Below are 26,425 nucleotides of genomic sequence, written 5' to 3' on the forward strand. Positions count from 1 at the left end.
TTGCCTTCCAAGAGTGTCACAGGAAAAAATAATTTCCTGCATGATTCTGACCTTTGTAGATACAAACAGATCCTGCCATGTAAATATCTTTTCACTGTTATTATATCAATTGCTAGTCCATGATATATTTGTCAGAGTGACTGTAGGCAGTTTGCCAGCAATAAAAATACTATTTAGGAAATAATACCATATGTTTTGGAGTATAAGACACATCTTAATTTTTGGGAAGGAAAATAGGGAAAAAATAATCTGCCTACCAGATATTCATGTGGCTAGTCCTTAATCTGGTCAGCTTCAGCGCATAGATTGCTGATTCTGAGCCCACGTGCTTGCCTTTTATCCCCTGGCTGGGGATAAAAATCAGTTTCTAAAATACTTCACTTCTCTCTCTCTTCAGAGAGAGCAACAATGAGAAAAGCAGGCAAACGGATGATCACTTCTCTAGCAAAGCACAGAAGTTTGCTTCACTTGTTAGGACCTTGTTAGGGCTGGAAAAAGGTGGAAGATGACTTGCTAGCAAAGCACGGAAGATCACTTCACCGTTAGCACCTCCTTACGACGGAAAAAAAGGCTCAGCTGATTGTCGGAGGGAGAAGCAATGAAAAAAGCAGGCAAAGGGAAGATCACTTAGCTAGTAAAGCATGGAAGATCGCATTAGCACCTGGTTAGGGTTGAAAAAAAGCTTATTAAAAGATACATTTGGAGTATAAGATGCACCCAAATTTTCAGCCTCTTTTGGGGGAGAAAAAGGTACGTCTTTTACCCTAAAAAATATGGTAATTTAAAAACCCCAATACCCAGTGACACAACCAACCACAATCAAATGAAGCCCGCTGGTAAAACCAAGTATTCAGGGATTTACAAAAAGGTGTCAAAGTGAGGGCCAGTTTGTTTGTTTGTTTGTTTGTTTGTCTGAATTTCTAGGCCGCCCTTCTCCAGCGGACTCAGTGCAGTTTAATGTCTATGGGCATGATGTTCCAAACGAAGGGAACTACCATGGAGAAGGCCCTTCTTCTGCAGTGATGGGTTGCTGCTAGTTTGTACCAGTTCTTTAGAACCGGTAGTGGAAATTTGTTGCTGCTCACCTAACCAGCAGCAATGACGGTGGTCCATTCTCCCAAACTGGTTCTCCGGTTGCTACAGATTGCAAAAAAACCACCCCTCTGCGCATGCAAAAAGAATTCTGCACATGCAAAAAGGGTCATTTCTTAGAAGTGATATGTGTGCAAGGGAAGCGCATGGACGCAAAACTTCTATTGTGATGCGAACTGGTAGGGAAGATAAGTAGAACCCATTCCTGGTGTAAAGGCATTGTAAAATGTTATTTGCACATGTACATGTATTTTGACTTGTGATATTTATGGTAAAAAGTAAACATAAAGATTCCCCTTGTATGTGCTAGTTGTTCCCGACTCTAGGGGGCGGTGCTCATCTCCGTTTCAAAACTAAAGAGATAGTGCCAAAGACGTCTCCAGGGTCATGTGGCCAGCATGACTAAATGCCAAAGGTGCACGGAACACTGTTATCTTCCCTTTCTACTTGCATTTGTTACATGCTTTCAAAATGTAAGTTTGGCAGAAGCTGGGACAAGTAATGGGAGCTCACCCCGTTATGCACTAAGGATTCAAACTGCTGAACTGCCAACCTTTCGATCGACAAGCTCAGTGTCTTAGCCACTGAGCCACTGCATCCCATACTTATGGTACATTATTTTAATGTTTGGGAAACAGCATTCTTGGTGTTCAGATTTGTGAAGAGGAACTAATTCTAAGACATGCTACTGGCACTACTTTACAATGACATTGCTCATTTGTCTTGTTGGTTGATGGTTTATTTATATATTATATTTGGATGTTTCTTCAATCTAGATGATTATTGGGTGTTGATGATGTTTGTCCATCATGTTCAAAGAAGACCTTGACATCTATTGGGTTGTGGGCTGTACACAGTGTGGTGTTAATATAATTTAGAAAGCACTATGTCAAGGGAAAGCATGCAAGTTGGCATAGAATCAGATCTCAGTAATAATGACACTGAAGGGTTCTATTTATTTATTTATTTATTTATTTATTTATTTATTTATTTCATTTTGTATATTTTATTTTATGTACACTGAGAGCATATGCACCAAGACAAATTCCTTGTGTGTCCAATCACACTTGGCCAATAAAAATTCTATTCTATTCTATTCAATACACAATTAGGGTTTTAGTGGGTGTATATCTATATACACATAGTAAAATACATGATGAAGGTTATAGAGGAGATACTCGTAGTAAAATATATCTAAGAAATAATAAAAAGAAGGTATAGTAATAGAACATATCAATGAAAGAATAGAAGAGATATAGGAATAGAAGAAAGGTATAGGAGATATAGGGGAGCAATAGGACAGGGGACGAAAGGCACTCTAGTGCACTTGTACTCGCCCCTTACTGGCCTCTTAGGAATCTGGATAGGTCAACCGTGGATAATCTAAGGGTAAAGTGTTGGGGGTTTGGGGATGACACTATGGAGTCCGGTAATGAGTTCCACGCTTCGACAACTCGGTTACTGAAGTCATATTTTTTACAGTCAAGTTTGGAGCGGTTAATATTAAGTTTAAATCTGTTGTGTGCTCTTGTGTTGTTGTGGTTGAAGCTGAAGTAGTCGCCGACAGGCAGGATGTTGCAGCATATGATCTTGTGGGCAAGTAAAGCAGAACCTTTCAAAACAACATCTTTCTCAGATGCTAGAAGGGGCATCTCAGGAAGGGGAACAGCTAGATCTTCAAAGGTGATTTTCTCAGAGAACTGGCACTGTTGCTGAGAAAGCTAGGCCTAACGAAAATCTTCTGCCACCCACGATACCCTGAGAAAGCAGCCAGTGTCAGCAATTGCTCACAATAAGAGCAGACCAGAGGCTGTCATAATCCATGATGAAGCAAACGAGAGGTTTAATCAACTGCTCAATTCCCACACAATTGAAGAACTGGATGAGAAGGAAGCAATGTCTTTAAAAACATTTTTATGTAAATATAGTTGTTTTTGTCATTTACCACCTAAACTCCCTGAGTCATTTAGAGTTTAATGACTTTTTTTTTCTATTAAAAAAATGTTTTTGCTGAAACATTTTCTTCTTCTGTTCTAGTTTATATGGCAAGCTATTCCTGAGATCTGTTATTTCAACAAAATTTTTCTTTCTTTCATTTTTAATTTGATTCCAACTGCACTTGGATTGTGGAAAGTACATATCTCTATGTAAAGGTATCTCAGATATACACATGGAAAGTTTTGTGGGTTCAGCCAATAAAGCTTGAGAATGAAGGAAATTTTTCAAGTAATTCAGTATACAGGTACTTGAGGGGTTGCCATGTAGAGGAGGGGGTCATGCTCTTTTCTAGGGTAGTAGAGGGTCAGACCAGAAGCAAACGGATGGAAACTGACCAAGGAGAAATTCAACCTGGAAATAAGGAAGAACTTTCTGATGATGAGAGCAATCAACTGGTGGAATAGTCTACCCACGGAGGTTGTGAACGCTCCAACACTGGAGATCTTCAAGAAGAGATTGGACTGCCATATGTCTGGGATGGTGTAAATTCTCCTGCACCAGCAGGAGGTTGGACTAGAAGATCCTCAGGGTCCCTTCCAACACAAACAAGCAAGCAAGCAAGCAAGCAAACAAACAAACAAACAAACAAACAAACAAACAAACAAACAAATTCAATAAATGACCTACTTCAGTGAAGGTCTCCTACGAGTGACAGATCTTCAACTTCATTGAAAATCTAAATAGCAGCAACCAAAGGATTTTCAGTGGTGAAAAGAAACAGCATCCGACACATGAAAAAGGGAACTTTGTGTATATCTATATGTAGCAGTCATTTCCCCTCTTTTGGGCAATGTGCTTACTCTTGACAAGTATTGATTCAAACTCTCACACACTCCTCACCACAACATTGCTACACCATGTGGAAAAGGTATTCTTCAAGTCACTTTTTTATAACAAATGTTGATTGGGAAACATGGGGAAATTCCCCTTGCGTTTTCTCTGGGGTATTTAAGATCATCTACTCTTCTCCATGTTGTAGTTATCTGGATATTGCTAAGGCCAGACAATGAAGAGCTACAGGTAAGAGAAAATGGTGTTGTTGTTGTTGTTGTTGTTGTTGTTGTTGTTGTTGTTGTTGTTTTTAAAAGTTGAGGTGGAAGAGAAATCAGTTGATTTCATCATTATGTAGCCAGAGTAGTAGAAAGACAGGGAGTTTGACTATTAAGTGGAATGCAGCTTGATTATTCTAAAATGTTGTAATAAATCATACGCGGAGAACCTTCTGGAAACATTTATGGGAATACACATTTTCAAAAATTAAAAATAGCCCTGCCTATAAAATTGGATGTAATTCAAGGAGCAAGACACTCTTTTTATTTTTGTTCCTTTTGTTCATACACAACAAAAGGAAAATTATATGAAATATAACAATGTTTGGTTTTCTCTCTTATAATAAAATGGAAATATAGTTTCATCTACATGTTATGCACTGACATGCACAACAGATACAAAATAGAAGTGATAAGAGAAATAGAAATGAGACTGGTTCCAAGTCTCTAGCCTCATAAATGACTGGTCCTTACTTAGTATTATCCAGAATTATCAGACAGCATGGTCAAACACTGTGCTGATTGGAGTGTTGGGAATAGAAAATCCATCACATCTGGAAGGTTCTAGATTAGAGGAAGTCTGGTTGTAGTGACTTGATGGTTGTAGATTAGGTCAAGCTACCTAAGATATTCTTTATCAGTGCTGCTGACCTTTGTTCAACTCCCCATACACACACACATATAAAAACAACCCTTTCCAAAGCAATGAGTTACCATTTAAGTTACTGTACTTAAGCTGTTTTGTTTTGTATGATGGTAACTTTTTTTCCCAGTTATAAGAAACTAAAAGAATTAGAATCAGAGAAGAAGAACCATCAAATCAAAGATGTCTTAAAATTAGAAGACCAAGTGTTAAAGCAATAGTTAGACTAAACTCTATTCAACTGAGTGCTTTGCCTAGGCAAAAAACAATTCCCATAAATCAAGTAGGGACATTGAGTGACTGACCACTGTGATGTGTTTTCCAGTGGTGGCAGCTCATGCAGTTTGTTCAGGGGGGGGGGATCATCATCACCAATTAATGGTCCAATATTAGTCCTGATCTGCAACCAATCTGGGATGGAATTCAGCCTAAGGGGAAAAAAACAAAATAGTCTTGCTTCATACTACTCTATGTATTGGGTGTGTGTGTGTGTGTGTGTGTGTGTGTGTGTGTTAATTTTCCCTAGGGGCCACATAAGAACCTGTGAAAGTTGTGGAGGGCTGAACCAATAGGGTTATGAAGTTGCACAGGCATATGCAAATTGAAATAAAAATAGCAGTTATTTTCAAAATAAAAGCAATGCAGTTCTATTGCATGCATGGCATATGTTTACATTTTATTTCTAATTTCTGGTTGACCTCACTTGGGCCAGACAGGGACAGTTAAAGGGCCGGATATGATGTGTGAGTGGCAAAATGCCAAGGTCTGCTCTAGGAAAGGTTTAAAGGTTTCACCAGTCCAGTCAGGCTTGGGCTCATGTCTGATTTTTAGCCTAGGGCAGAGGTCGGCAACCTTAAAAAGTCAAAGAGCCATTTGGACCTGATTCCCAGAGAAAACAAAACACCCGGAGACACAAAACCTGGGTGGGAATGGCCAACTTGACACCATTCTCATTGAGTCACATGACACTCTCCCTCAGATATGGCTACCCGGGTTTTATGGGTTTGTTTTCTATAAGAAAAAGCTATATCTCCCTCTCTTTTCCCTCTCTTTCTCTCTCTCCATCTCTTTTTCTCCCTCTCATCTTTCTCCCTCTCTTTCCTTCTCCCCATCTCTCTCTCTTCCTCCCTCTCTCTCCCCTTCTCACTGTGGTATGTGCTGAGGAACAGTCACCACCCTTAGCTTCTCTTCAGGCGACCCTCCTCCCCTTCCCACAACTCCCTGGCTGTGGCACGTGTGGGGAGACCCTCCTCAAGACGCAAAGGCACATGCTTCTCTCCTGCCCTAAGGATCTGGCCATTGCCTTGCCGGGTCCATCCTGTTGCCCTCACACTGTTCGGCTGAGGGGGGGGGGCGTGATCTCCAGCCCGAAGCGGCAGGAAGTGAAGGAAGCCTTATGTGCAAATGTGGTGTGAAGACAGCTACAGGGCTGCTACCTTCCTGCCCTAAGGATCTGAGCATCACTTTGCCTTGCCTCTCCATCCCGCATGAGAGGAGAAGGAGGGGGAGGAGGGTTGCCGGAGCGAAGGCAGCCTTCACTTCCTGCCATTTTAGGCTGGAGCTTACCTCCCTAATGCTTAGCCGAACAACTGTATAGGGAGGACAGGCTGGGACATGGCAAGGCAAGGGCCAGATTCTTGGGGCAGGAGGGAAGTCATGTCCAAAGATCCTCCTTAAGTGATCCACCCACCGCCTGCCCTCTGAGGATGCCTTTGTTGTGCTTGGCATTTGTTTGAGGGTCTCCCCATGCATGTGCACACTCATGGCCCTGCCATGGCCAGCCAGGGAGGCACGAGAGTGGGAGGAGGGTTGCCCAAAGGGAAGCCTCAGCTAGGGGTGGCTATGTTCCTCAACCAGTGCCAAAGAATCAGCCACTGCTGCTTCTCCATTCACACCATCGCCTTTATCTTCTCAGGCCAAGTCAGAGAGAGGAAGGTGAGGCTAGCCAGGAATGGGACAGTAGCCACAGCAGGGGGCCCAAAGAGCTGAATGCGGCTCCAAAGCCGTGGGTTGCTGATCCCTGTCCTAAGGAGTTTCCATCATCATACAAAACTCAGATCAATTAGAGCAGGGGTCTCCAAACCTGGCAACTTTAAGACTTGTGGACTTCAACTCCCAGAATTCTCTAGCCAGCTATGGTGGCTGGAGAATTCTGGGAGTTGAAGTCCACAAGTCTTAAAGTTGCCAAGTTTGGAGACCCCTGAATTAGAGTGAATCTTACTCAACAAAGGCAACAGGCAGCAGGTATCAAGTTTGTTATGTTAATATTAACTTATTAAATATGTTATCAGCAGCAATAATTTTTAAACCCATAGTATGCTATTTATTTCCTGATGATTCTATGTCAAAACATTCCACACTTTCCCTCTCTTTTTCTCTCATCAGTATCACTAGGATAATTTTTTTTCCTGGCCAATAACCTGCTTCCCAATGTCACTAGGGATTCGTTAGGATGGTTTTATCTAAAATTAGAAATGCCAAAAGAATATCCGCTGTTGCAGAAATCCAATCACAATTTATTCCTATCCCATGATTTGCTTAACTGTTGGCTGAGCATATAGCAGGTCACTGGGTCCTCTTATCTCACTAAGGCAGAAAACGTAATTTATAAATCACAGTACTGTCAAACAATTTAAGGCATGGCCAAAGCCAAACAATTCACATTAAGGGATTAGCACTCTGTCTAGAACAAAATACAGTGCAATTCTTCATCGTATGTGTTCGGATTCATGGGCCTCCAGCAAATTCTAATCTCCAAAATTACTTATTTATTAATAAAAACTCACTCTTTATTCAAAATCAAGCATACATGAATGAAAACGCAGGATTAATGCAGCACAGAAGCAAATACTATCTCTTTTTGAGCCAGCTTTGATCTATGTCCGGGAAAAGTGCCAGAAACTTATTCCTTATCTACATTCCTGAGATAAAGCCCCAAAGTCAATTTACGCAAACATAGTTCTGTTCACCAAAGTCTTTTCTAGCACAGTGTCCAACAAGGATGATATATTTGCAGCAGAAATCATGGTTTTAAAGCTTCGTTCCCGCACACCCTCAGTTTCATGTCTCTTCCAAAGAATGGCGTTAAGTCTCCATGCCCCATTTTCCACAATCCCATTCCTGCACAATCCCCCATGTAGAGACTACAACGCTCTCTACATGGGGTTACCTTTGAAAAGTGTTCGGAAACTTCAGATCGTGCAGAATGTGGCCGTGAGAGCTATCGTGGGGCTTCCCAGATTCGCCCACATTTCTACAACACTCCGTGGTCTGCATTGGCTGCCGATCAGTTTCCGGTCATAATTCAAAGTGTTGGTAATGACCTTTAAAGCCCTACATGGCATTGGACCAGAATACCTCCGGAACTGCCTTCTACCGCACGAATCCCAGTGGCCGATAAGGTCCCACAGAGTTGGCCTTCTCCGGGTCCCGTCGACCAAACAATGTCATTTGGCGGGCCCCAGGGGGAAGAGCCTTCTCTGTGGCAACCCCAGCCCTCTGGAACCAAGTCCCCCCGGAGATTAGAATAGCCCCCACCCTCCTTGTCTTTCGCAAGTTACTCAAGATCCACCTGGTATTGCCAGGCATGGGGGAACTAAGACATCTCCCCCAGGCTTTTTATATTTCATGTTTGGTATGTATGTGCTGTATGGTTTTTAATTGTTGTGAGTTTTATATATTTTTTATTATTAGATTTGTCCCATTATTACACTGTTTTTTATTACTGTTGTGAGCCGCCCCGAGTCTCCGGAGAGGGGCGGCATACAAATCTAATTAATAATAATAATAATAATAATAATAATAATAATAATAATAATTCCTTTATAATGCCTGGAAGTGACATCACACCTCAAAGAGCTAAGGCTGTGAATAAATACCTTCTACTCTGTAACTCTTCTTGCCTTCTGAGCATTCTTCTATAGCCAGGGTTTATTCAATGGCTTTCCACTCTCATGTCTCCTTCACTGTCTGACTGGGACCACTTTCCCAATGTCACCTCAACTCCCTCTAGTGGTTCCTCAGGCTCATTCAAGTCACTTTCTGCCTCACTGTTGCTCTCTGCTTCCTCTGGCAACCCCCCTGGCCCAGGGTACCCAGAGGGGCCTGGCTCATCCTCCTCAGAATCTGACATGACCTGAGGTGGACAAGGAGAACTCACAACAGTATGTGGGATTTCAAATAGGCATATAAGTAAAACCTGTCCATTTTATTCCGAGATCTGCACTTCAGAGGAAGGAACACGTATGCATTTTCATGTTTTTCCTTCAGTTCTTAATTATATCCAATTTTAGCATGCGTCAGGCAAGGCTCAAGTTTCACATCACAATTTCAAATGTGAATGGACAGGAAACAAATAATTGAGTAATGAGTAAAGTACACTGTATTCCGATGCCTCAAAGTTAAGCCATCATGAATATAGTTCAAGCACTTTTAACTGGATTTTCCCTGTGTCATTCATAAACAATAGTCTTGAGCAATAAGAAGTATCAAACTTTTTCAGAGTATAAGACGCACCTAGATTTTAGAAGGAGAAAACAAGGGAAAAAGTATTCTGAACCAAATGGTGTAGTATTATATTATTTAATAAAATACCAGTGTAGCAAAATACTTTTTATAACCATGTACACTTTTTACAAACTTCAAACTTGACAGCTTTAAGACTTGTGGACTTCAACTCCCAGAATTCCTCCTCCAGTCATTCTAGCTCAGGAATGGCAGTTGAAGTCCACAAGTCCTAAACTTGCCAAGTTTGAAGACCCTTGCACCTCTAACCCAGGGGTCTTCAAACTTGACAGCTTTAAGACTAGTGAACTTTAATTCCCAGAATTTCTCTTCCAGTCATGCTAGATGGGGTAATTAGAAGGCAAAACTGCTTCTGGTTTTTTTGTGAAAAACAGGCCATTTTTTGCCCATTTTTCCCCAAAAAATTGGATGGACAAAGGGTCTGGGAAGCCTGCAGAGATGTCCTGGGTGCTGGGGGATGGCAAAAATGCCCCCATTTTTGCAAAAAGTAGGCTAGTTTAGGGACATTTATTTAATTTTTGTGCAAAAATTGAATGGGCAAAGGGTCTGGGAGGTCTGCAAAGAGCTCCTGGGGACTGGGGGAAGGCAAAATTTTCCCTGTTTTTGTGATAAAATGGGAAAAAATAAGTGTTTTTCACAAAAATGGGGGCATTTTTGCCACCCCCAGCAGCCAGGAGCTCTCTGCAGGCTTTCCAAACCTTCTGTGCACCCCATTTTCCCCAAATATGGGCCTATTTTTTAAAAAAATGGGATGCAGAGAAGGGCTTCGGCAGGCCCAAAATAGCTGTATTCAGTGTATAAGACGCACTGACAATTCACCTTCTTTTAGATGTGTCTTATACTCCAAAAATGCACTTTATTCTTGAGCAAGAGACCTAAACAGTTCATTTATTTGTTCTGTTGGGGCAAGGATATAAACTAGTTCCACTAGACCTTTGCTGGCAAAAGTTTGGAGTCCTTCTAAACATCCTATGGTCATTTTAGTATTCATTTTTGCCTTTCCCACTATATATTCAAAAGAAAGTAGCGGAGGATGCAAGACCTCCAATCTGTTTGAGATGGCCAAGATCCTTACAACACTGTCTTTTTTGTTTCAATGGAAAAAAAATAGTAGGAATCAGGTAGGTCAGCAGCTTTTTGGCATCCTTTGCCATGCTGGGAGGTCTAACCAATGATCTAATGATAATTTCTAATGATCACTAAGCAAGCAACATGTGAAATTTCTCCAGTTACTTGATGTACCATCAGTACCAGAGTTCAGGACTCACATTCATATTAGGAGAGAAGGGACAGCCACAGCCCTGTAGACTTTCAGCAATGATTGTTATACTGAGCATTCTCATATGCATCCACCACAGAGCCTCACAGTCCCCCCTTTTCTAGTTTGATGCCTTTAACTATTACACCAAAATGGCTTTCTATGGCAGAATCTAAGAGCTTCCTGAGCCTAGCATTCACATGCTACCTGTGTCATTCTAAAGTTATTTATCTTACCCTTAAGACAACCAGCACTAGTACATGTTGCGCAAGTGTTTCCGAGTTTATAATTTGGACTTGACTTGGACATACAGTGTTCCCTCGATTTTCGCGGGGCTGCGTTCCGAGACCGCCCGCGAAAGTCGAATTTCCGCGAAGTAGAGATGCGGAAGTAAATACACTATTTTTGGCTATGAGCAGTGTCACAAGCTTTCCCTTAACACTTTAAACCCCTAAATTACAATTTCCCATTCCCTTAGCAACCATTTAGATTATTACTCCCCATGTTTATTTATTAAAGTTTATTTTTAAAAATGTTTTTTAAAGGCAGATGAAAGTTTGGCAATGACATATGACGTCATCGGGTGGGAAAAACCATGGTATAGAGGGAAAAACTGCAAAGTATTTTTTAATTAATATTTTTGAAAAACCGTGGTATAGACGTTTCGCGAAGTTCGAACCCGCGAAAATCGAGGGAACACTGTATTTGTCAAAAAAGCCTGTTGCTAATAATGTGGAGGGTTTACTGACATTTTTTTTTTCATTTGCAGGTCTCCAAATATCATCCCTGATTTTTCGCTTTCCTGTTTCTTATGGAAAATGGTGCCCAGACTCCTTTGCATTTTCAGTGCTAATATGCTCAACATTTCTGCCTTCCGAATCCATCGTGTGGAAAATGCAGGTGAAAGTTCTCATCGTGATAGAAAATCCATGGAAAGAAGAGTCTCCTGTTGTTGGTTCTTCTGGTTCTTCTTTCTCTTTTTTAATACAAAGTAATTCTGTGTTTATGCAGATAACTGCCAAGATCACACCGTAAACCCCTGGCCTACTTTTGTCCTGGAAGGAGAACCCATAGTCCTAAAATGTCTACAATACAAAAATATAAAGCCTTTCGATCTGTCCCTTAACCTGACCTGGGAGAAAAAAGGTTCATCAACTATTATCCCTGTAGGATTTAAAGGACCAAGAATAATGTCACAAGATGATGCTTTCTGGCTTTTACCAACCACTCTTCAGGACAGTGGAGAATACATCTGCACTCAAAGGTAAGCATGCAACTCAGGGGGTCATTCAGTTTTACATAGCTTAACTTTGGAAACAGAACGCACTTAGCCAGGAATAGGTAAAAGGTTAGTAGAAAAGGCACTAGAGTACTAACACAGCACTCACAAAATACTGTTGGGAGGAAAGTTGTTTTCTGTACAATTTATGTATGCTGGATACATTGTTGGAAAATTCATGTCCACTTTTACTAACACAAAGCTTACTATTCAATTTAGGATCAAGGAATATTTGTTTGTTTGTTTGTTTGTTTGTTTGTTTGTTTGTTTATTTATTTAATTTGTATACCGCCCCTCTCTGTAGACTCAGGGCGGCTCACAACAGTAATAGAAAAAACAATGTAGAACACAAATCTAATAATTAAAACTAAAAACCCATAATTAAAAAAAGCATGCACACAACATACCATACATAAACAATATAGGCCTGGGGAGGTTATATCAGTTCCCCCATGCCTGACAACAGAGGTGGGTTTTAAGGAGTTTACGAAAGGCAAGGAGGGTGGGGGCAGTTCTAATCTCAGGGGGGAGCTGGTTCCAGAGGGTCAGGGCCACCACAGAGAAGGCTCTTCCCCTGGGACCCGCCAATATTTAATTTGCATATTTAAGTGAACAGATCCATTTTCTCCCTAGACTAATTCCTGGACTAATGTGAACATGGTTCTCCTCAGACTGTTCAGCTTTCCTGAATTTTGTGATATATTTAGTGATTGCCAATTCAGGGATTAAGGGTGTCCACCTTAAAATTTATCCATGATAACGAAATGATGTATGAGTTAGGAAAGTACTGTATGTTGAGGATTGACAAAAAATCAAGATTAGATATAATTTTTACCATTGTTGTAATATCTAAAAGTGAAGAGTTTGAGAGTTTAGAATTTCCAAAGCATGGTTCAGTGAGCTCTAAATAAAGTATTATTTCAATAATTCAGTCAGTGCTGACTACTACTTCATATAATTCTTGATTAATGTATGTATGACATTGAAGAGTGATAAATTACACACATACACATACACCCCTCTAGTACTTTCATATTTTCCTATAGTGCAGTCAGTTTCCTCACATTGCAACTAGAAAAACAAAAAGTTTTCACTGGCCATGGATTTACTCTAAGAGCTCAAAAATGTGATTTGTGGGCAACTAGGTGACTTTCAGTCATTCATTCCCTCAGCCCAATTCACCTCACAGAGTTGTTGTTGTGGAAAAATAGGATATGTTAACTGTCTTGAGTTATTTGTAAAAATAATAGAGGTGGAATATAAATAAACAAAAATAAACAATAATGGCCCATCACTACACCTAGAATGGAGAATGGTGATTAGGAAAATGCTAGATTGTGCTAAATTAAGCAAATTAACATATGAATTACAGAATAAACAAAATAAAGACTACTATACAGTTTGGGGAAAATTATATACTGTAGCTGGATAGGAAAGAAAAAAGAATTGAACTAACGTTTAAGAAAAAGAAGGAATCAATGGAAACAGAATTGTAAAGTATTAAGCAAATTCATTTTGCGTTTTATATATATATGTGTGTGTGTTTGTGTGTGTGTGTGTCTGTATGTTTTGTTTTGTTTGTTTATTATTAAAATAAAAAAAATAGAATGGAGGATTTGAGAAGGTTTCTTTTTGCATTGGAGAGGAAGTTACTTTTTGTATTTTTATGAGAGCTAAAAATCATTTAAAAAAACAAGCACCTACTTGAGATCTGTTTCTAGTTTTGTCCCTTAATATGGATGCAAATGCAAGTACAGCTCTTGATTCTATGAAGTTGCACATGGGCGTATTTATGCACCATTAAATGAGCACTTTACTATAGTTACATTTAGCTTTACTAAGATTAGGACTTTACTATTGTTTTCTTTTGGGGAAAATGGTAAGGAGAATGCTTACTTACGAGCATAGTTCCCTCTAAGCTGAGCAGTGAGCAATCGCTCACTTAAAAATCATCATCAACTCAGAGTTTTCCAAACCTGCCCAGAAGCCGAGAGGGAAAGAGTGAGAGGGAAGGAGAGAGAGAGGGAGAGAAACAGATAGAAAAAAGAGAGGAATGAAAAGAAAAAGAAAAAGAATGGGAGTAAGGAAGAGAGAAAGAAAATCAAAATGTAGTTTGAAACTAGCTCAACTATTTAAGTGGCATTTTGATATTGATAGAGTTGCCCTATTATGAGCTCACTGTTATAGACACACAGTATCTATCTATCTATCTATCTATCTATCTATCTATCTATCTATCTATCTATCTATCTATCTATCTATCTATTTCTGTGCCGCCCAGTCCCAAAGGGACTGCCGCTCAGACACTATACTTTTCTGCCCACCCCCCATAAAAATTAGAGGGAACACTACTTACGAGCTGGGCAATTAGTTGTAAAAAAATTAGTCTGGGGTTTCTCATTCTGTTCCAGAAAATCCCCAACTCTAAGGAATTGGGGGTGAAAGAAGAGCACCAGAATGTATGTGAGCAGGAGTGTTTTCAACAAAATCAGTTTACACAATTCAGTATGTCAGTACTGTCCAGTTTCTGGTATTCCTATTACGTGTTGTCTAAAACGATTAAATATGAGTAATAAAGAATGAAAAGTTTCATCTTTATTTTTGTAATGCTGCAATTCCTCATTGTGACTTTATCTTTTTCCTGCAGGAATTCCTCCTACTGTGCTAAAGTGTCAATGTATTTAGAAGTTGTCAAGAGAAATCAAACCAATAATATTTCCTATCCTCAAAAGGCATTCCAGCTTAGTTCCGGAAGGGTAGTTTGTCCTAATCTAGAAAATTTTATACAAAACAATACCAATTATGAACTCAAGTGGTACAAGGTATTATTTTCAAATCATTTATAAATTTCTATATGGGGATTTGAACTTCAGTTTCCAATATTCAAAATTCACTAAATAAGATAAAGCATCTATGTTCCTCCAGAGCTTAATACATTACAAATGTAATAGGATGAAACATTCAGTACTGATTAATTTTCATCAGTTCTGAGTTATTTATTTATTTTATTTATTTAATCAGATTTGTATGCCGCCCCTCTCCGCAGACTTGGGGCGGCTCACAGCAATAATAATACAATGTAAACAAATCTAATATTTAAGTTAATTTAAAAAACCCCAGTTTAGAAACCAACCATACATACTAGCATACCATACATAAATTTTATAAGCCTAGGGGGAGGGAAAATGTCAATTCCCCCATGCCTGACGACAGAGGTGGGTTTTAAGGAGCTTACGAAAGGCTAGGAGGGTGGGGGCAACTCTGATATCTGGGGGGAGTTGGTTCCAAAGGGTCAGGGCCACCACAGAGAAGGCTCTTCCCCTGGGTCCCAACAAACGACATTGTTTAGTTGACGGGACCCGGAGAAGGCCAACTCTGTGGGACCTAACTGGTCGCTGGGATTCGTGCGGCAGAAGGCGGTCCCGGAGATATTCCGGTCCGGTGCCATGAAGGGCTTTATATTATAGTCTAAATGTTATAGTCTAAATGAAGCCTGTGTTATAGCACCATTTGACTTCTGGAACACTCGCCGTATCATTGTAACATCAGAAATATTGTTTTTAAAACCTGCAATGATCACACTACATGGTAGAAATTTTTCCTCTTTCATTTTAAGAAGTTATTGTCCCATCTCCTCGCCCACCCCAAAGTGTTGACTGTTAAACAATAGCCTTTTCTCCACTAGAGTCTTTGAGCATCTTCATGCCATCATCTAGCTATTGTGGCAGTGATGTCAAACCTGTTCTCATCACTGTTACTTTAAATCAATGATATTTGGGCAATTGTAAAAGATGCTATAAATCACTATTTGAACCTCTAATAGATAATTAGAGGTGCTAAATATGAAAATATTTACTGACCCCTCATATCCTGGACACAAATTGTTTCAACTCCTATCCCCAAAATGTCGCTACAGAGCACTGCACACCAAGACAACTAGACACAAGAACAGTTTTTTCCCAAACGCCATCACTCTACTAAACAAATAATTCCCTCAACACAGTCAAACTTTTTACTAAGTCTGCACTTCTATTTCTACTGTTTTTTTCTCATCATTCCTATCACCCTTTTCCTCCCACTTAGGAGGAACTTGTTGCTTGTATCCTAAGATTTTTATTAATATTGTTTCTTCATTGCTTATTTGACCCCTATGACAATCATTAAGTGTTGTACCACATGATTCTTGACAAATCTTTATTTTTTTTCATGTACACTGAGAGCATTTGCACCAAGACAAATTCCTTGTGTGTCCAATCACACTTCGCCAATAAAGAATTCTATTCCATTCTGTAACTCAGATGAATTGGATATGCTAAAACTTATGTATACCTACAGTATGTCACAGAAATGAGTACACCCCCTTCACACTTTGTAAATATTTAAGTATATATTTTCATGTGACAACACTGAAGAAATGACACTTGGCTACAATGTAAAGTAGTGAGTATACATTTTGTACAACAGTGTAAATGTGCTGTCCCCTCAAAATAACACAACACACAGCCATTAATGTCTAAACTGCTGGCAAGAAAATATATCTTGGTGACCTATACTTCATAATATTTTCTTCTAGGCTTCCTGTCCTAATTTGACCTTTTAAAAAGTTATTGGCATGCTACAAAGCAAAGAGAGAAAGCATCTCCTGACATCCATCACATGCTCTCAAAACCCCCAAGGTTCCCATTATTGGTAAAAAGTAGGCCATTCTCCACTGAAAATAGAAATGGCCCTGATCTTGATATTATTTTTGAGCCAATTCAAATATTTGCTCTTTGCCCATTTTTTTTTTAGTTCTGTCCTGTTTTCTATTGTCACCTTGTGTTGATTTGAGATGGTAATTTTTTTCATTGTATTGCTTATTGTACTTTTTTGTTTGGATGACTTAATCTTAGCTACTTTCATAATTTTTTGACAAAAATTACTTTATAGTTTAAGAAATAAATATCAACCAATCAAACCATATAGATTTAGGTTGCCTAATTCTAGTTTGTATAAACTTATTTGATTATTTTGAATAGATCATCAGGCATTCTAGAAAAAAAAATGCAGGAGCTCTCCAAAGATTGATGTCACCATGTCAACGATATGATTTTTAAACCAATCTGAAAATTTTAAATACTCCAAAATCAATGGAAAAATATATGCAAGAGGAAAATTGGCATTACCTTTGCATTGAAGCAAGTCTAATGCTACAATTAAATGTTAAATAGCTCCTTTCTTTTCTTTTCATCTCTAGGATTCTATACCTCTGAACATGGATAATAAGAAGTTTGCAGCTCTGAATGGCACTAATTATCTCTTGGTCAATCCTATTTTGATGAATGATTCAGGCTATTATACTTGTGAAATGACCTTTGAGTTTGAAAAGGAACAATATAATATTACCAGAACTATTCAGCTACAGATATTTGGTAAAAGAAACACAAAAACAACCAAAATGTTTTGAGTAAACGGAATAGTTATAACTATTAAATGTGATACTAACAGTTGTTTTTTAATGTTAACTTGAGTTTTTATATAATGAATTTCCATTAGGATCAATTTTATAATTTGGGGTAGGGTTTCAAAATATAGAAGATAGTGCTGTAGCTCATTATGAGGACCAATTTTGCAAGAAAAAAGTTTACAGAGATAATTGTTAGTTTCATGTAAGATGGTGAAAAATTCCTTCCTGTAACTTTTAAAAGCTGTGGCCAGGGTAGACAACACTGATCTAGATAGCACAATGGTTAGTTTCAAAATGAGGCAATACTATTTTGGCTTACATATACATGTGGTTTTTATTTATATTAATTCCATTGGATGGCTAGGTCACGATATGTAAAAGTTTTCCAACCAGCAAGGGTGGGCTTCAAAAATTTTAGCAAGGGGTTCTCTGCCCAGTTTCTTAGTGGGTGTGGCCAGGGCCTAGACCAGTGATGGCGAACCTATGGCATGGGTGCCACAGGTGGTACGCGAAGCCATATCTGCTGGCACATGAGCCATTGTCCTAGCTCAGCTCCAACATGCATGAGTTTTGGCTTGAACAGTAGCTCCGGGGGCGGGGGGGGTTTGGCTACCAGAGAACCTCCATGGATGTGGGAAAGAGAGCATTTTTACCCTCCCCAGAATCCAGGGAAGCCTTTGAGGCCTGGGAAGGGCGAAACAAGAGTTTTCTGGGCCCATCAGAAGTTGGGAAACAGGCCGTTTCCGGCCTCCAGTGGCCTCCAGGGGTTGGTGGAAGCAGCTTTTGCCCTCCCCAGGCATTGAATTATGGGTGTGAGCACGATAGCACACACCTATGCTCCTTTGGCACCTGAGGAAAAAAAGGTTTGCCATCACTGGCCTAGACGGCTACGTGCACCATGGGGGAGGCTTTTTGCCCTCCCTGGGCTCCAGAGGCTTTTCTTATCCCTCTGGGAGGGTGAAAACAGCCCTCTGGAGGCCCTCAGGAAGCTGGAAACAGGCCCATTTCTGACTTTCCTGGACTTTCAGTAGACCCGTTTTTTGCCCTCTGCATGTTCCCTGCACTTACCTGTATCCAAAATGTGGTGTGTGGGAGGTGTGGGTTAGGCAGGGCCACCCAGGAATAGGATTTGGGGGTTCTCTGAACTGCACAGAATCTTAGCTCCTGAACCCCTGCAAACCCCCATCAACCTGCCATTCTCCCTTTTTGGATTTGTTTCTTGATGTAAGACTAGAACTTTGATACAGTAAAATAAATAGAGATGTGTAGTATGTATTCTACTAGTACTACTAGTACCAGTACTACTACTACTACTACTACTGCTATAATTGTATAACAGTTGATTCATCCAACTTTTTTTCTATGTAATTGCTGATGCACAAAATCTGCTTATCTCTAAGTATAAATAGTTTGCTCAAAAGTGAACTGGCAGAGAAGTCTGAAAAAAATAAAAGAAATGTAAACATAAACTTCTTTATCTTCAAGTTTCTCAGCATTAGAACTGTCAAATGCCAAAGTTGTGAGATTATCCAGTTCAACATTTCAGCTACTTGCTTCAGATAACTTTCTGAAATAACTTCATGGAGTGACAATATAAATCCTTAACTGTCAATGGAAGCTAAAACTGGTGTCTTGAACAAGGAAATGCAAAAATTATATCAATTATAACAGAGAGATGTTTGAAATAATTTCAGCAAATAGATATACTTAATGATGCAAAAAATAAACGAAGGCATGAGATTTTATTCAGAAGAAAATATTGCTTCAGTCCTATTTTCTTTTTAAAAGGTTTTTAAACTAGCTTTCTTCTGATGGATTGAACCATAAACAATATGGGAATGTGTTGCCTATAAGTAACCAAAAGATGGCAGTAATGTCTAAAAACATTACTAATAAACAGTACATTTTTTCCTCTTTGCCAACCTTAAAATGTTTCCAACTAGCAGGGATCTTCTATAAAATTCAGAAAAACTAGCAGAATTTTGTGTTTTGTGTTTATGTTTTGTAGTGAAGACAAAAAAAATCTACCATACCACTTAAAAAGCCCAAGGTGAGGTAAAAGGTAGCACATATCGTAAAGTCCTGGAAAGGACTTTACGATATGTGCTATAGCCCATCATGCATCAGTGCTAATTTCTGTGGCAATTATTTCCTTTCAACTGCCCAGTCTGGTGCTGAAAACTTTTGCTCTTTTTAAAAAAATTTGTAACTTGAAGAGAACAAGAATTATTTTGGTGTTTTGCATTTTCTTGCAAAGTACAGTCTAAGATATGTCTTTTTCTGCTGCTACAGCTGATACAAACTATGGGCATACCCTGTTTTCCCCAAAATAAGACATCCCCTGATAATAAGCTCAATCAAGCTTTTGGGTGCATGGCAATAAGGCCAAGCGCTTATTTCAGGGTTCAAAAAATTATAAGACTGGGTCTTATTTTGAGGGAAACACAGTACTGGAGTTACAGTCCCCATTTCTTCTGCTCTCTGGAGCAGTGTTTCCCAACTTTGGCAACCTGGAGATTTCTGGAGTTGCCCAGAATTCCCCAGCCAGCATTTGCTGGCTGGGGAATTCTGGGAGTTGAAGTCCAAATATCTTCAAGTTGCCAAGGTTGGGAAACGCTGCTCTAGAGGACCAGATTAGTTAATCCTGTTCTGGAGGTCACAAAGATGCAATCATATCCAGTATTTTACTTCTTCTTCACACCATTTGCTGCTTTATGAATTAGTCTACATTCCCAATATGATAAACAGAGCAAGCAAGCAAGCAATTTTACTTACTAACCATGGTTTTAAAAACAGATTGGGTTTGTGATGTTTCCTATTTAAATGCCATGAATTGTAAGACCATGATGATTATAGAAATAAAGCGAACTGCCCCATGTCCTTGGAAATTATCTCTTTTCAATTGTAGAAAAGAGTACATATTTTGGAAATATTAATAAGCACGTTCAGTTGGATAAGCCCCAACTCTTAAAGCACAGGGTATAATACGAAGATAGGCTCAAGCAGTAATCACTTTCGTGAGCTCTAACATGTCTAGAGCCACCCTATTCTCCACAGATCCTATCATCTATTGACCTCTGGGAAGTCACTATGAAATGTCCAGATTTTTGGTCTTCAGGTCCAGCAAGTCTAAAGGACACAAAGGATCAGCTATTGTAGGAAGCGAGGTTCATATTTCTGGAGAAGCCCTAGGCTGAATAGGTTATCTTTACTTTATTAATGAATCATATTTATATAGTCATCCATCTGATAGGAAGGGATAGTATAAAACAGTGATGGCGAACCTTTTTTTCCTTGGGTGCCGAAAGAGCATGGGCGCCTTATATTACGCATGGGCGAGTGCCCATACCCATAATTCAATGCATGGGAAAGGCAAAAATAGCTTCCCCTGCCCCCTGGAGGCCATCTGGAGGACGGAAACAGCTTGTTTCCCAATTTCTGGTGGGTCCAGTGATGGCGAACCTATGACACCCATGCCATAGTTTCACCATCACTGGTATAAAATAATGCTTATGCTTCAATTCTCTGCCAACAGAAAGTTCCTGCAGATAATATTACAATAGGACCCGGATTGTGGGGGCAATATGCTGGCTCTGTTAAAAAATGCTATTGCTAACATGTTGTAAGCCGCCTTGAGTCTAAAGAGAAGGGCGGCATAAAAATTGAATGAATATGAATGAATGGTTGATAAATCCACAGTAACTGAATTTAAACATGCCTGGGATAAACATATATCCATCCTAAGATAAAATACAGAAAATTGTATAAGGGCAGACTAGATGGACCATGAGGTCTTTTTCTGCCGTCAGTCTTCTATGTTTCTATGTTTCTAATAAACAAATAGCTTACTCACAGCCTAGAATATAGTTCAACATGGGCCAAATATTAACTCTGAAATTTTAGATAGTTGATTTTCAGTTTTATCTGGAATATAAAGCTGGATATTTTATCTGGATATTCAGGAGGTTTTTTTTGAAAAAGATCATCGTACTCTTATAACAGTTATTACAATGCATGCATCTTGTAATGATAATATATTGTTTCAAACATTTAATAATTTCCCCTGATTTTTTCACTAGAACAAAAGAAAATAAATGTCCCTGTGATTGTCAATCCAGATGAAATGATTACTTCAGCAACTCTTGGTAAGGCCAATAATTTATATTAAGGTACTTGTACACAGTAAGGGCAATGGTTAACCTAATGCCGACTGCTTTTCTGATTCTGGCAGAATCAGATTGGAGTTTCAATAATGCTAATCCATTCTTTATAAATGTCTTACAATAGTTGTCAACTCTAGGCTACATTCCAGCTGAAATTCTAGCTAATGTTAATGTTAATGCTAAATGTTTCAGCTAAGCCAACTTTGTCTGGGGTTGGATGTTAGAAAAACATATGTTTTCTTATAAGTTGGATGGGACACTAACAGTGAATGGCTGAGCTATGGGTTTGCTTGATTTGAAGAACATTTTTCACTGGTTAGCATGGTGTCAGGGCCAATGCTGCTTGGCGGGACCCAGGGGAAGAGCCTTCTCTGTGGCGGCCCCGGCCCTCTGGAACCAACTCCTCCCAGAGATTAGAATTGCCCCCACCCTCCTTGCCTTTGGAGCTGTGAGTTCCGCCAGCTGTTTACTGGATCCGTGTCCCTCTTGGCTGGTTTCGGCCAGTCGAGGGGTGACAACGAGCTGGGTCCAGGAGATTGTCAATGCCTCCTTGGGGAGGGGGTCCTTTCCGCCCCTTTATAAGGAGGCGGTTGTGCGCCCCCTCCTCAAGAAGCCTTCCCTTGACCCAGCCGTGCTTAATAACTACCATCCAGTCTCCAACCTTCCCTTCATGGGGAAGGTTGTTGAGAAGGTGGTGGCACTTCAACTCCAGCGGTCCTTGGAAGAAGCCGATAATCTAGGTCCTCAGCAGTCTGGATTCAGGCCCGGCTACAGCACGGAAACTGCTTTGGTCGCATTGATGGATGATCTCTGGCGGGCCCGGGACAGGGGCCTGTCCTCTGTCCTGGTGCTCCTTGACCTCTCAGCGGCTTTCGATACCATCGACCATGGTATCCTTCTGCGCTGGCTGGAGGGGTTGGGAGTGGGAGGCACTGTTCTTCAGTGGTTCTCCTCCTACCTCTCCGGTCGGTCGCAGTCGGTGTTAGTGGGGGGGGTCAGAGGTCGACCCCGAGGTTTCTCCCTTGTGGGGTGCCTCAGGGGTCAGTCCTCTCCCCCCTGCTATTTAATATCTACATGAAACCGCTGGGTGAGATCATCCAAGGGCATGGGGTGAGGTATCATCAATATGCCGATGATACCCAGTTGTACATCTCCACCCCATGTCCAGTCAACGAAGCAGTGGAAGTGATGTGCCGGTGCCTGGAGGCTGTTGGGGCCTGGATGGGTGTCAACAAACTCAAACTCAACCCAGACAAGACGGAGTGGCTGTGGGTTTTGCCTCCCAAGGACAATTCTATCTGTCCGTCCATTACCCTGGGGGGGAATTATTGACCCCATCAGAGAGGGTCCGCAACTTGGGCGTCCTCCTCGATCCACAGCTCACATTAGAAAAACATCTTTCAGCTGTGGCAAGGGGGGAGGTTGCCCAGGTTCGCCTGGTGCGCCAGTTGCGGCCCTATTTGGACCGGGAGTCATTGCTCACAGTCACTCATGCCCTCATCACCTCGAGGCTCGACTACTGTAACACTCTCTACATGGGGCTACCTTTGAAAAGTGTTCGGAAACTTCAGATCGTGCAGAATGCAGCTGCGAGAGCAATTATGGGCTTCTCCAAGTATGCCCATATTACTCCAACACTCCGCAGTCTGCATTGGTTGCCGATCAGTTTCCGGTCACAATTCAAAGTGTTGGTTATGACCTATAAAGTCCTTCATGGCACCGGACCAGAATATCTTCGGGACCGCCTCCTGCCGCACGAATCCCAGCGACCGGTTAGGTCCCACAGAGTTGGCCTTCTCTGGGTCCTGTCGACTAAACAATGTCGTCTGGCGGGACCCAGGGGAAGAGCCTTCTCTGTGGGGGGCCCGACCCTCTGGAACCAGCTCCCCCCTGAGATTAGGATTGCCCCCATCCTCCCTGCCTTTCGTAAACTCCTTAAGACCCACCTCTGCCGTCAGGCATGGGGGAACTAAAACACCTCCCCCTTGCCTATGTTGTTCTGTTGATTGATTGACTGTGTGCCTGTTTTTTATATATACTGGGATTGTTTTTATGAAATTACTAATTTTAAATTGTAATTAGATTGGTGGGCATTGGATTTGGTATTATGTACTGTGCTGTTTTTTATTATTGTTGTGAGCCGCCCCAAGTTTGCGGAGAGGGGCGGCATATAAATCCAATAAATCTAATCTAATCTAATCTTTCGTAAGCTACTTAAAACCCACCTCTGCCACCAGGCATGGGGGAATTGTGATACCCTTTCCCCCTAGGCCTTTACAATTTTATGCATGGTATGTCTGTATGTATGTTTGGTTTTTATTATAATGGGTTTTTAATTGTTTTTAGTATTGGATTATTGTTATATGCTGTCTTATTGTTGCTGTTAGCTGCCCCGAGTCTCCGGAGAGGGGCGGCATACAAATCCAATAAATAAATAAATAAATAAATTTTCTTTTTAAAAAATCCAAAATGTTGAATGGATGTATACATTGCAATCTTAAATCAATGTCTAAAATGTAAATGAGATAAACTCTTGATCTCACAGGGACCCTTCCAGATGTTTGGAAGCATCCAAGTTAGGTGTTTGATGCCACTCCCCACATATTCTTTCCTGGATTCTTTGTATCAATGGCCCAAAGTCTATAACCTTGGTCAAGTTGAAAGAAAAGTTTCCAACACTTCTTTTTCCTTGTGCTGCTTACATGGCAAATATACACCAAACAGCAGTTGAAGGAACAAACAGTGAAGTTCTGTATAGTGCAATATTTTGTGCGTAGTTCTCCCAGAAACCATGACGATGTGCAATGACCAGATAGGAAAGGAAGAATCTGATTCTGTGACCACAAATTGGAAGGAAAGTAGAAATGCCACATGATGCATGTGACATGGTCGGGTTTCTTCTCCTCCTCCTCCAGTTGGTTAGACCACTGAATCTTTGTCCTGGATCTGAGCTGGAATAACCCTGATAGAAAATTGCAACACAGCCTAGCATAAGTGCCATGCTTGTATGGAAGGTGGTTAACGTAAGGTTCAACAATGAGCACATGAAAGCAAAAATAATCTGTACTTTCTGCTGAAAATCTTGAGATATCTGCTCTATTTGGCCTACTGGAGCTCTGTTGATTGATTGATTGACTGATTGATTAATTGATTGCATTTATATGACTCTGAAGGATGAGTAGAAATTTAACAACTGGTTTTCAAGAATCAGACCAAGCTGGCTAGGTAATAACCCTAATAAAGAACTTCATTTATGAATGAATTGATTGTATGTCCTAGCAGATTGCTTGGCAGGAATAAGATAATGGAATAAAATATGGACTCTGGACTCTTGAAATGAAAGCATGACTCAAAAGGGATGTGGTTAAGAGATTAATTAAATAACATAGAAACTGCGTTTTTCTTTTTAAAAAACCTCTGCATATACTGGATAAGCACTGTAACGCTAAATAAATTGTTCAAATCTCAATGATATTACTAGCATATTTTTCTTCTCTTGACTTCAGTGTTGGTCTGAAGAACCTGCAGGGAACTACGGTAGTAAGTTCTGTAAATATTTTACAAGCAGTACTGGGACAATAAAGCATTGTTTGCTTACAGAAACATAAGCCAGTTATAAAAAAACAAATTAAACTCTAAATTGGCATAAAATGAGTCTGCTAAAAATACTAATGCTCCATGGTGCATACAATACATAATAAGGAGTTGTGAATAGTCATAGATTACAGCTGAACAAATAAGTGATAATATGACTATTATCAGGCATTATGGTATGGTCAATATTAGTCATCTTTTACCAATAAGAATAAAATACAAAACAGAAGTATAAGGTCCCTTCCAACTGTGTTAATCAATTAAAAAACCAATATCTCACACTAACAATGAAGAAAAAAAAATGGTGTACAAAAAGGGAAAAGAAAAAAGCCACCAATGTAAAATATACTGTATATTATTGTACTGTATATTATTAGTTATCTTGATTAGAATTGCTAAAAGGGAAGCAGTTTTAACCTCACATTCCTACACTCCAGTGGTGGGGGAGAGAACAATTTTGCCTGCAGTAAAGTTATTGAAAAAAGGTGAAGGTTTTAACCACTCTTTTCATTTTTTTTTCATTACTGCATCAGTGGAAGAGTTCTCTAGGCACTAATGTGGGACCCAGGGGAAGAGCCTTCTCTGTGGCGGCCCCGACCCTATGGAACCAACTCCCCCCAGATATCAGAGTTGCCCCCACCCTCCTTGCCTTCCGTAAGCTCTTAAAAACCCACCTCTGTCGTCAGGCATGGGGGAATTGAAATATTCCCTGCCCCTAGGCTTATAAAATTTATGTATGGTATGACTGTATGTATGACTGATCTCTTAAATTGGGTTTTTTAGATTTTTTAATATTAGGTTTGTTTACGTTGTCTTTTTACTGTTGTTAGCCGCCCCGAGTCTGCGGAGAGGGGCGGCATATAAATCTAATAAATAAATAAATAAATTATCCATTCCCAAATGCCGAATGGCCAACCATGTTTGGTAATGATGATATTCATATTTTGGTAGAGGGCGATTTGGGGGGAAGGATGTTGCACTTATATCAGGTGGTCACGAATACAATTTCCAATATTTTGTCTATTCCCCCTGAAGGCTTCAGGCTGGGTCTTTGATCATACCTATTACTTTGGTGAAATGAAAATTATAGTTTACATTGTGTTCTGTCGAGCTCTATGGCAGAATCCTTCCGAAAATTCAGATACAAATTTCAGACACACACACGTTTGAAAATTCAAAACAATCTTCTTTATAACGAAAATTCACTTAAACTAAGCTCTCTTTTTGTATAGCAAAGAGCACTCGTCTCCAAACAAACTGGTAATTGGTACAAATATCTTATCAGTTCTCAGATACTTAGCTTGCAGCTGTGAGGTAATTCACAGTCCTTCTTCTTTCACAAAGTGAAACACCCTTGCTCTGCTTTAGTTTCAAAGCGG

The 26,425-nt window shown here is 40.1% G+C and overlaps 2 protein-coding genes across 4 annotated transcripts in view; both read left to right on the plus strand.

The window, feature by feature from the left end:
• Nucleotides 1-26,425, plus strand: part of LOC139166873 (complement factor H-like) — a 1,233,958-nt gene that overhangs the window by 523,937 nt on the left and 683,596 nt on the right. The gene's annotated exons all lie outside the window — the stretch shown is intronic.
• The window catches only part of LOC139167364 (interleukin-1 receptor type 2-like), a 65,987-nt gene continuing 43,444 nt past the window's right edge, over nucleotides 3,883-26,425 (plus strand). For 2 of the 3 annotated variants that reach the window (XM_070751836.1, XM_070751834.1), the window contains exons 1-6: nucleotides 4,025-4,110; nucleotides 11,334-11,464; nucleotides 11,576-11,828; nucleotides 14,491-14,665; nucleotides 17,080-17,254; nucleotides 21,369-21,434. In XM_070751836.1, coding sequence (XP_070607937.1) covers nucleotides 4,097-4,110; nucleotides 11,334-11,464; nucleotides 11,576-11,828; nucleotides 14,491-14,665; nucleotides 17,080-17,254; nucleotides 21,369-21,434 — 814 coding nt within the window. In that variant the 5' untranslated portion in view covers nucleotides 4,025-4,096. Of the gene's footprint in view, nucleotides 3,959-4,024; nucleotides 4,111-11,333; nucleotides 11,465-11,575; nucleotides 11,829-14,490; nucleotides 14,666-17,079; nucleotides 17,255-21,368; nucleotides 21,435-26,425 lie in introns of those variants that run through there. The other variant, XM_070751835.1, reaches the window with a different exon arrangement.

The sequence above is a fragment of the Erythrolamprus reginae genome, chromosome 4, assembly GCF_031021105.1.
Source record: "Erythrolamprus reginae isolate rEryReg1 chromosome 4, rEryReg1.hap1, whole genome shotgun sequence".
NCBI classification, from domain to species: Eukaryota; Metazoa; Chordata; class Lepidosauria; order Squamata; family Dipsadidae; genus Erythrolamprus; species Erythrolamprus reginae.